The 11,334-nt window shown below is 48.4% G+C and overlaps 1 protein-coding gene across 1 annotated transcript; it reads right to left on the reverse strand.

Annotated features, from left to right (window-relative positions):
- Nucleotides 1-4,631: 4,631 nt before the first annotated feature.
- On the reverse strand, nt 4,632-9,460 carry LOC141107387 (rho GTPase-activating protein 35-like). The gene is made up of 2 exons (XM_073598087.1): nt 9,354-9,460; nt 4,632-7,050 (listed from the first exon to the last, which is right to left on the reverse strand). Exons 1-2 carry the CDS (start codon nt 9,446-9,448, stop codon nt 6,741-6,743), a joined length of 405 nt encoding a protein of 134 aa, XP_073454188.1. The 5' UTR covers nt 9,449-9,460; the 3' UTR covers nt 4,632-6,740.
- Nucleotides 9,461-11,334: the final 1,874 nt, after the last annotated feature.

The raw sequence follows: 11,334 nt of genomic DNA on the forward strand, positions 1-11,334 counted from the left end.
AAATTGTATATCAATACCTCAAATTACATATCACATATAAATACATTGTCCAACCAAGGTTTAAAACCGTATTTTACAAGTACACGGGTCACGTAATAACATGATTAATTGCATTGCAGGGAATACTCATAAAAGTAGCTTGCGCATTAACCGCTTGGCATCCGGAGGACGTCATATGATGTCCTTGACTTTCGGGGCTTATATCTGAATGATGTCTGAGGCTACAGACATCATTCAGATACCGGCATTTTCAGCCGGCGATTCCGTACACCATAAGAACGATCATAGCGGCTGTTCCGCCGCTTGATCGTTCTTACGGGCGGCGGGAGGGGACGTCCCCCCCCCTCCCGCCGCCCTCCGGTGCTTCTACCGACTCACCTCAGCAATCGGTGAGTCGGACAGCGGATCCGCCGGCGCCGGATGTTCACCATAGAGATTTCCGGCGGACTAGATGGTCGCCGGAGTCTCTATGATCGTTCGGAGGCCGGGCGCAATGTTATGACGTCACGCCCGGCCTCTGCATTAAAAAAAAACGGCGCCGCTTCGGCTGTGAAGGGGCGATCGTTTTATTTTTATTTTTTTTATTTTAGGCTTCCCAGCCTAGAGGTGAGATGTGGGGTCTTATTGACCCCCCCATATCTCACTGTAAGGAGGGCTGATTGTGTCATATTCCTATTACAAGGGATGTTTACATTCCTTGTAATAGGAATAAAAGTGATCAAAAAAAAAAAAAATTTTTTTAAAGTGTAAAAATAAAAATTTTTAAGTAAAATTAACAAAAAAAAAAAAAAAAAAATTTTTAAAGCGCCCCTGTCCCCGTGAGCTCGCACGCAGAAGCGAACGCATACGTAAGTCCCGCCCACATATGAAAACGGTGTTCAAACCACACATGTGAGGTATCGCCGCGAACGTTAGAGCGAGAGCAATAATTCTGGCCCTAGACCTCCTCTGTAACTCAAAACATGTAACCAGTAAAACATTTTAAAGCGTCGCCTATGGGGATTTTTAAGTACCAAAGTTTGGCGCCATTCCACGAGCGTGTGCAATTTTGAAGCGCGACATGTTAGGTATCTATTTACTCGGCGTAACTTCATCTTTCACACAATGCAAAAAAATTTGGCTAACTTTGCTGTTTTTTTTTTTTTAAAGCATGAAACTTTTTTTTAAAAAAAAAACGCGTTTGAAAAATTGCTGCGCAAATACCGTGCAAGATAAAAAGTTGCAATGACCGCCATTGTATTCTCCAGGGTCTCTGCTAAAAAAAACATATATAATGTTTGGGGGTTCTATGTAATTTTATAGCAAAGAAAGGATGATTTTTGACATGTAGGAGCGAAGTGGTTAAAGCGCCATTAGAAATAATAGTAAAGATAAGAGAAGTAGGAAAAATCATCTAAAAACATACATAATGACTCTGTTAGGAGATATAGGTCAGTATTTTACAGTTGCTCGGGTCACTTCAGAGCGTGATTAATTGCAGTGTAAATGATACTAGAAAACAAAAATGGATGCATTGAAGCATGACTTGGGGAAAAAGGAGAAAATATACTTGGTAAAGAGTAACGGCCGTGGTAGATTCATGAATGCACTGTTGTAACGGTAGTTGTTAGCTCTACGCGTTTCGGGACCTTAAAGTCACTCGTCAGGAGCAAAAACCGTATTGGTTGTCTAAAACAATGAAAAATAGAAACATGGGCGGTCATCTGAAAAAATACGTGGGCAAATGCAGAAGATGCGAAAACCCCCACACATATCCATACATTTGTCCACACAAACTTACATGAGCGTGACCGCGCATGCGAGAGATCATCGCCGCACAAGACAATCCGGCCAAGGATGCCACTCCCCGGATGCTGAGGGGGCCCGACCCGGCAGCGGCAATATCCCCAAGTAGTGACGGGAAAGAGGTGAGTGGGAGGTATGGTGCATGGGAGAAGTGAACGGCCCCAGGCGGGGGAACCTGCTGGAGAGAAAGAGCCAGCGAATGAAGTGCACTAAAATAGAAGAAGAATATGAGGGAATGTGCAGTGATGGAGAGTGAGAGATGAGAGGGATCATAGTGAGGAAACAACCTGAAGTGAAGAGAAGAAAGGAGAGGGAGAGGAAAGATGGGCAATGGGAAGAGAGGAGGAAAGAGAAAAGGGGGAGGAAAAGGGGGAGGAAAAGGGGGAAAAGCAAATAAGGATAAATAAAGTGAGAAAAGATTGCCTGCTGCACAGTGAAATTGGACAAGAGAGCCATAGAAAGTGGGGGTTTTCGCATCTTCTGCATTTGCCCACGCATTTTTTTCAGATAACCACCCATGTTTCTATTTTTCATTTTTTTTTTTTTAGACAACCAATACGGTTTTGCTCCTGACGAGTGACTTTAAGGTCCCGAAACGCGTAGAGCTAACAACTACCGTTACAACAGTGCATTCATGAACCTACCACGGCCGTTATGCCGCGTACACACGGTCGGACTTTTCGTCTACAAAAGTCCAACGGACGCCGACGGACTAAAGCTGGCTGGTAATCCGATCGTGTGTGGGCTTCTCCGGACTTTCAACGGACTTTTTCAGCCTCAAATCCGACGGACTTTAGATTTGAAACATGCTTCAAATCTTTACGTCGTAACTATGACGGACCCCGAAATCCGCTCGTCTGTGTGCTAGTCCGACGGACAAAAACCCACGCTAGGGCAGCTATTGGCTACTGGCTATCAACTTCCTTATTTTAGTCCGGTGTACGTCATCACGTAAGAATTCGACGGACTTTTGTGTGGTCGTGTGTAGGCAAGTCCGTTCGTTAGAAAGTCCGCCGCAAGTCCGTCGAAAGTCCGTCGAAAGTCCATCGGACTTTTGTAGCTGAAAAGTCCGACCGTGTGTACGCCCCATGACTCTTTACCAAGTATATTTTCTCCTTTTTCCCCAAGTGATGCTTCAATGCATCCATTTTTGTTTTCTAGTATCATTTACACTGCAATTAATCACGCTCTGAAGTGACCCGAGCAACTGTAAAATACTGACATATATCTTCTAACAGAGTCATTATGTATGTTTTTAGATTATTTTTCCTACTTCTCTTATCTTTACTATTATTTCTAATGGCGCTTTAATGCGCAAGCTACTTTTATGAGTATTCCCTGCAATGCAATTAATCATGTTATTACGTGACCCGTGTACTTGTAAAATACGGTTTTAAACCTTGGTTGGACAATGTATTTATATGTAATTTGAGGTATTGATATACAATTTATGTACTGAACTGTATACCCCCAACCTATGTTCTAGGAAATGACTCAATCAATAAACCATTTTCTAAATTCATTTCTCTAATGCATCCGTGTGCTTCTCTCCAAGTCCCGCCCCTCCACCCCTTTATACATGAATAGAACTTAGCAGTATCTACACATGTAAGACACCCAATGAATTTATTCTTCAAAACCATTCACACCTTTGCTCAGTGCCGGGACTGACTAGTATTCCAACATTTCTTCCCCCCCCCCCCCCCAGGTTTCTCGCCCTCATTCAGCTAATGTGACCCCAGCGCTGATGGAGAGGGGCGAACAAGTATGCTGTGCAGGCGCCCGACGTGGTCCTCATCCACCGATGACGCCATTGGTTGGTAGCCGCTACCCATCAGAAAGCCGCCACCGGGCCTACTGCGCATGCACAGCCGAAGAGACGTTGCCTCGCGGCCATCTTGGTACACCCCCACACTCGTCCACAGTAAGCCTAGAGTTAGAAGTCGGCAAGCGGACATCTTTATACACCCTCCCATAGAGCTTTTCACAGTTATTTTTAACAGTAAACTCCGTTTATAGAGTGAAATGCAACGTTTAGAAAAGTCTGTAACCCTGTTTTGATGTTGAATTTTAAAAAGCAGCGGCAAGCCTGCTAGTCTCTCACAGGTTTGCTGATGTGACCGGACACACCGCCGCTTTATAAATGACGGAATTCTATAAGCTGAGTTGACTGTTAAAAGCAAGACTCCGGTGGGTGAATAAAGATGTCCGCTTGCCGACTTCTAACTCCAGGCTTACTGCGGGTGTAACCAAGATGGGCGCGAGGCAACGTCACTTCGGTTCCACATCGAGCATGAGCAGTAGGACGGGTAGCGGCTTTCTGATAGAACACCAGCAGCAAGAAGGTTGTAATGGTGCACAATGAAAACCCGTAGCTTTGTGCAACTAAAAGGAAAGTTTCATCCACCCATCGGCTTCTATACAACTTTTAGGCATGTTGATGACGTCATCGGATGAAACGCGTAGGGCGGCGCCTACTGTTTAATTGTTTTTACCTTACGGTAAGAGTCAGTGTGACACACCAGTTCAGGAACATCACTTTAAATGTCTGTGAACTTATTTATCATGGGCATCATTTAGTAGTGCTCCACCTTTACCACGTTTTGCCAAGTCACCCCTAAAGAAACCTGAGGGCACCCTGGTTAAAAAAGGCGGCTCTAGAGCGCTACGGAAGGCATAAAACATTCACACACATGTATTTAGTACAGATAAGTGATTTCCGTTAGGAGGGTTTCATCAGTTTGCATTAAGGGTGGGGGGGGGCTCCAGCATTGACTTGGGGAGCCAGCGATGGACGCCCCCCCTCCCCCACGGAGGCGGCGCGGACAGAAGAGACGGGAGAGCGCTGGGAGTTTAAACCAAGATTTATTATCTATAATACAAGTCACATTAAGGCCCTTGAAGATTCTTCCAATTGCAATGAGCGAACTGGCAGCAATACATGATTCAGGGCATCGGCGCAAAGTCGTCATGCACAAAATGACCCAGAGCCCCTCCGTCACAACCAATAGACAGCAACAAACAGAACAGGAAATAACTGGACGCCTCCCCCCCCCCGGTGGTGGTACCAGGCTGCCCCCCCCCCCCACACACACACTCCCCCCACCACCACCGCGTGACAAGATGGAAGGGTCCGCTTCACATTCACATCGCACCGGCTGCTTTCACTTCACATAACCCGACAAGCCGAGAGTCCGGCGCTGGGCCCATCAGAACAAACGCACAGGCGATAGACCCAGAGGTAGGGGGGGGGAGGGGGCGGATATTACCGTCATCCTGTTTGTACCCGTCTGCTACATACAAGTCTACAAGATTTCATCTTCCTTCCTATTTACATCGAGCGACCCCCCCGCCCCTATTAATGTGAGATGTCCACGCAACACCAAGATGGCGGCAATACAGACAGCCTGGGGGGGGGGGAGGGGGTCATGTCTGTCCTCTGGGTCCATCCCCTGTCCACAAAGACAAAATTTTCTCTCTGGATGCTATGAACACTCTACGCAGAAACTTACATTACACCTTTCAGATCTAACATACAAGTCAGTCCAAAGACACACAACTTCCCCCTCCCACTCTACGTCCGTCCCGACTCACACGCATTGGGCGGCAGTTGGGGGGGAAAGGACAGTTACGATTGAATGGGGTGGGGGGGGGCAAGGTCAGTTCGTAGGAAGTGATATTTAGAGTAATGTCAGGGAAGAAGGGCGGGGGGAGGTGCTTACCGACATTTAAAAATGGTTAGTGTATCGACACAGAGGTAGTGAGGACAAGATCATAAATGCGGTAAAAAAAAAAAAAGTGGGTGGAGTCTATTACAAGGACAAGGGGGGGGGGGGGGTCCACTTCAGTAGAATATGTCAGTTTAAATGGGGGGGGGGGGGGTCTTACCCTTTCTGTATGCAAGAAACGGGCCAGAACATAAAAATAAGATCAGAACGTGAGAAAAGGGGGGGGGGAAAGGGGGGAGGAGGGGGCCGAGGCACCTCAGGAGTCCAGGAACCACAAACCGTGCGTCGACGTTCACCCCAAGGTGCCAAGAATTAAAAGAAAAAAAAAAGAAAAGACGATGCTGGAGCAGCAGTGGTTAAACCAACATAGAGAACCTGTCGGACACATGAAACATGCGTGTGTGTGGTCTCCAGCCGTGTCACACATTTTAGTGTTCTTCCGTGTAGTAATGTACAACACATACAATTCATGCAGCCCCCATAAAGCCTAGTATCCCGCGGGCCGCGCCTGTAAGTGCTAAGATATATACTGTGAGATGTGTGTCCGAGAACCAGGTGTGGGGTCGCGGAGGGACCCGGACCGGCTCCCCATACAATTCACAGTGTTGCTGAATCCAGTCTAAGTGCCGCTCCTCCGAGGTGCCTGCAGGAAGTCCTCCAAGGTGGGCCTGCGGGAAGTCCTCCAAGGTGGGCCTGCGGGAAGTCCTCCAAGGTGGGCCTGCGGGAAGTCCTCCAAGGTGGGCCTGCGGGAAGTCCTCCAAGGTGGGCCTGCGGGAAGTCCTCCAAGGTGGGCCTGCGGGAAGTCCTCCAAGGTGGGCCTGCGGGAAGTCCTCCAAGGTGGGCCTGCGGGAAGTCCTCCAAGGTGGGCCTGCGGGAAGTCCTCCAAGGTGGGCCTGCGGGAAGTCCTCCAAGGTGGGCCTGCAGGAAGTCCTCCAAAGTAGGCCTGCGGGGGTAGCACAGTTCATGTACCAGGCACAGTTTCTCTTGCAGTTAGTGTACCAGGGAAGCCTTCTCCTAGTTCTGTACCAAGTGAAACAAGTGCACGTTCTGTAAGGCTCCATCGCTGGCTCAGACTTCCAAAGTCCCATATCTAGTGGTCCCAACGTGTCAAGGCCACCGACCCTCCCAGGCTATGGGAGGTCACGACGTGGCAGGGAATGGGGAGGGCGGACATTGCCTTCCGGGGCGACTAAAGCTGTTGGGGGGGTGGGGGGTTTTAAGGAGCGGTCACAGGATGTTTTGATCTGTAGGTAGCAGGGTCTGCGAGGGCGACACCGGGGTCAGAGGGGGAGACTGTGGAGGGGAAGCCTGGTGGAGCGAGGGGGTGGATGGAGAGCTCGGGGTGGGAAGGTCCATGGGAGGCCGATGGTAGAAGAAGTATAGACACTCGTGGATGAAGAGCTCGATGATTGTCTGGTATGTGCGCGTCGCCGTCAGAGCGTCCATGGTGGTGAAGTCCGGGCGCATCAACGTTGGCCAGAAGCAGATGGACAGGTTCTCGCTGGTCATCAGGTTGGTGTGATGGTGCTGACTGACCCTGTGGAAGATTAGAGAAGAGGATGATGAGTGGTGGGAAGAACGTGGGTTAGGGGGTTCACTCAGGCAACGTTTTTCAACCTCTTTTTTCAGTGAAGGCACCCTTTAGAATTGCGCACAATCCCGCGTCACACCGGTCTGAGGGCCCGTTCACACCAGGAGGTGCATCCGAGAACGGGACTTTTTTTTTTTGTGCTCTCCCACGCGTCACATGTGCGTGAAACATGCAAAAAAAAAGGTGCCAGCATGGTTTTAAAAATGGGAATGAACCAAAATATATGGTACAACGGTGCGTTTTAGCAGGCGGGAACGTACGCACATTTGCAAGATGCGTTGGGGTGTCATTAAAAAAATATGGCACCCACACGCGTCTGCAAAAGGCAGAGCGTTTTCGTGCATTATGCAAAAACACGTGTTTTTTGCACGCGCTACTACTAGCACAAATCCCCCCCCTTACCCAAATCACCCTACTCCCTGTTAGCACAACCCCCCCCCCCCCCCCAAATCCCTTTCCTCCCTAAAATCCCTCTCCTACCACAACCCTCCCCCAAATCCCACCTCCTCTCTTCTATCAAAACCCCTGCCCACCCCCCAATCCCCCTCCTCCCTAAAATCCCTCTCCTAACACAACCCTCCCCCAAATCTCACCTCCTCCCTCCTAGCAAAAACACCAAGGTATAACATCACACGTGAAAAACTTGAGACTCGGGGTCTGAAGGCTCAAAGACCTCCAAGGCTGGGAGAAGATCAGATCCTCTGCCAAGGATGGCGTGGAAGTACATTTATAGCCTCGGTGGACAGAGTCAGCTACAAATGAGGTTGCAATGTGGCCTATAAATTCCTCCATGATTGCGGTGAAGTCCTCCTGGGATACAGCCAATGAAGAAGTCATGGCAAAATTTCAGGCTTTCAGTGTCACACCCTTCAGGGGGTAAAACGCAGGTACCACCAGTACAGTTAGTAGATCATGAACTGGAGGCACCAGGACTCCTCCCCCTGTGTCTGGGATCAGATATGGTGCACCAACAGTACAGTAAGTAGACTATGAACTGGAGGCACCTGGGGCAGCAGGATTCCTCCTCTGTGTCTGGGATCAGACATGGCGCACCACCAGGAAGGGACAACGTAGCTCAGGGTACACGGCCAGGCCTTGAATACTCATCAATTAGCTGTAGTAGCAGGAAAAGGTCCAGAAGATCAAAAGGTGAGTGTGTACACATGACATTTCACCTAGCGGATGACATCAGCGCTCAGTCCCTCACCATTAACCACTTCTAAGGTAAACCAATGGAAAACAGAAGATCTCAAATGGCACCCAAGGCTTGACCAACAAGGTTATCCCCCAGTGCTCGACCCGTATGGCCTACTCACAAAGTAATTCTTCATAAACAGGGCCACATCTGGGGTTGTGCCACAACTCTGGAACCCGGGTAAGCACACCGAGGTGTACACAGGTCTAGAAAGTGGCACAACATCAGAAGGTCACATTCTAGGCGAGTTCCACGATCGTACAGTCCAGGGGTCTGGGTATGACCTATGAAGCTATGCTGAGCCAGCAAAGACAACTGGATTTTTGTACTTGTAAAAAATCAGTTTCTTGGAGAACATCACGGGACACAGATCGATTATATTAATCCTCAATGGGTTATGCGCCACCTATAGGTGAATGGACACTGGCAAAAAAAATAGAAGCACTTCCTGTATGGGAGGAGTTATTCAGGGGAGGGACTTCCTGTTTTTTTTTTTTTTTTTTTGTGCCAGTGTATTTACCTATAGGAGGCACATAATCCATGAAGGATTTATATGGCCGCTCTGTTGTGTCCTGTAATGTACGATAAAGAAAAAAGTAATTACAACCCACTTCTAGCATTACAATAAAAGTGGGGGGGGGGGGGTGGTGAGTATTACAATAATAGCGAGGCCCCTCTGAGCCGGGGCGGCCCCTCTACAAGAGGGCCGGCTAAAACCTCTACAGCAAAACAGAAACGTGCTTCCTGCAAGGAGACATTCCCAACTGTACATCTCTCAACATGGCTCCTCCCACGTGCACCCCCTGACTATAGCTCCTCCCACGTGCACCCCGACTATAGCTCCTCCCACGTGCACCCCTGACTATAGCTCCTCAAACGTGCACCCCCTGACTATAGCTCCTCCCACGTGCACCCCCTGACTATAGCTCCTCCCACGTGCACCCCCTGACTATAGCTCCTCCCACATGCACCCCCTGACTATAGCTCCTCAAACGTGCACCCCCTGACTATAGCTCCTCCCACGTGCACCCCCTGACTATAGAGGACAACTCACCTATTCAAGTGAGATATGACATATTTGAAGATCTCCTGGTTCTCCTTGGGCAGTTTCCTCAGCAGGTCCTTCATCGCCTGCAGCTTCTGTTCCATGTCATTGATTTCTAAAAACAAGAGAAAAGCAAAAATGTCAAGAATAAAAATAAGGGAGACCCGCCCCCGAGTTCCCTCAGGCCACTTTCACACGGGGGCCATGCCGGCGGTAAAGCGCCGCTAGTTTTAGCTGCACTTTACCGCTGTTATAGCTGTGCTTTTCGGCGCTAGCGAGGCACTTTTAACCCCCCCCCCCCACGCTATTGGCCGAAGAAAGGGTAAAAGCGCCCGTGTTGGTGCTTTGCGGGCGCTTCGGCAGCGCTGCCCATTCATTTCAATGGGCGGGGCGTTTTGGGGAGCCCCACCGCCCCAAAAGATGCTGCTTGTAGGACTTTCTTGCCCCCCCCCCCCCGGTCCTGCAAGCGCACCGCCCCAGTAGTGAACTCACTCAGGCTTTCACATATTTTAGCGCTAAAAACGCCTGAAAAGCGCCCCACTTTGAAAGGGGTCTTAATGTATTAAACACTCCCCGCCCCCATTTAACCACTTCAGCCCCAGAAGGATTTAACCCCCCTTCCTGACGAGGCCATTTTTTTTTTTGCGATACGGCAATGTGTTACTTTAACTGACAATTGCACGGTTGTGCGACGCTGTACACAAATAAATTTGATGTCCTTTTTTCCCCACAAATAGAGATTTCTTTTGGTGGTAAATCCCCTCTGCGATTTTTATTTTTTGCGCTATAAACAAAAAAAAAAAAAAAAAAAAAAGTGACAATTAAAAAAACAAAAAAACAAAAAAGTCATCAGTTTAGGCCGATATATATTAAGGCCGAAGCAACTAATCGATTATGAAATTAATTGATTACTATTTTTATAGTCGATTAATCAGCTGGCCGATTAGTTGACCTGCATGCAGAATGCATTTTTTATTTTTTTTACACATCGGGTATTAATTGCAGTGCAGCGCACATACAGCTCAGTACACCCTCCATACATGTCAGTAAGTGCCTGAGAACTTGTGAATGTGGGAGGAGCGATGCCTCATGGGACATGTAGTCCTGGGCAGGAAGTGAGTGGTTCTAAAAAAGGCAGAGGTTTTCTTTACCTTGCTATAGGGGGGCGCTCTATACTAAACACTGCAGCTTGCTATTGGGGGCACTCTGATGGCAGGAGGAGCCAGAAGTTTCGGGGGGGGGGGGGGGGGGAAGCCCGAGAAGAGGAGGATCCAGGCTGCTCTGTGCAAAACCATTACACAGAGCAGGCAAGTATAACATGTTTGTTATTTTTTTTTTTTTTTTTAGTTAAAAACAACAAGACTCAGGGAAGATCAGGATCTGAACCCAGAGAAGGTGGAGGCTGATCGACTGGAGGTAATAGAAGGGATTACTATTACAATAAACTTTTACCAGTATTGTGCATTATATTTTAAAATGGTGATATGAAAATGATGAAAAAAAGAAAAAAAAAAAAAAAATAAAAGTTTCAGCTTTTAGTACTACTTTACTTCGGCCGCTTGCCGTTCAGTCGCCATCGCCATACGGCGGCACGATCCCGCGAACCATCATAGCTGGACGTCGGCTGCACTGCGGGGGGTGCCGATGCGTGTGACACGCGCGATCGCGGGCACGAGAGGCAGAACAGGGATGTGAGTGTGTGTGTGTAAAAATCCCTATTCTGAGAGGAGAGACAGATCGTGTGTTCCTACTAGCTAAGAACACACGATCTGTAATTTAATCCAGTCGCTCTCATTAGAACACACACTGAGGGAACACACAGTTGTAACCCCTTGATCGCCCCCTAGTGTTATCCCCTCCCCTGCCAGTGACATTTATACAGTAATCAGTGCATTTTTATAGCACCGATCGCTGTATAATTGCCAATCGACCCAAAAATGTGTCCGCCATAATGTCGCAGTCTCAATACAAAAATCGCAGACCACCACCA

The sequence above is a fragment of the Aquarana catesbeiana genome, linkage group LG09, assembly GCF_042186555.1.
Source record: "Aquarana catesbeiana isolate 2022-GZ linkage group LG09, ASM4218655v1, whole genome shotgun sequence".
NCBI lineage: Eukaryota > Metazoa > Chordata > Amphibia > Anura > Ranidae > Aquarana > Aquarana catesbeiana.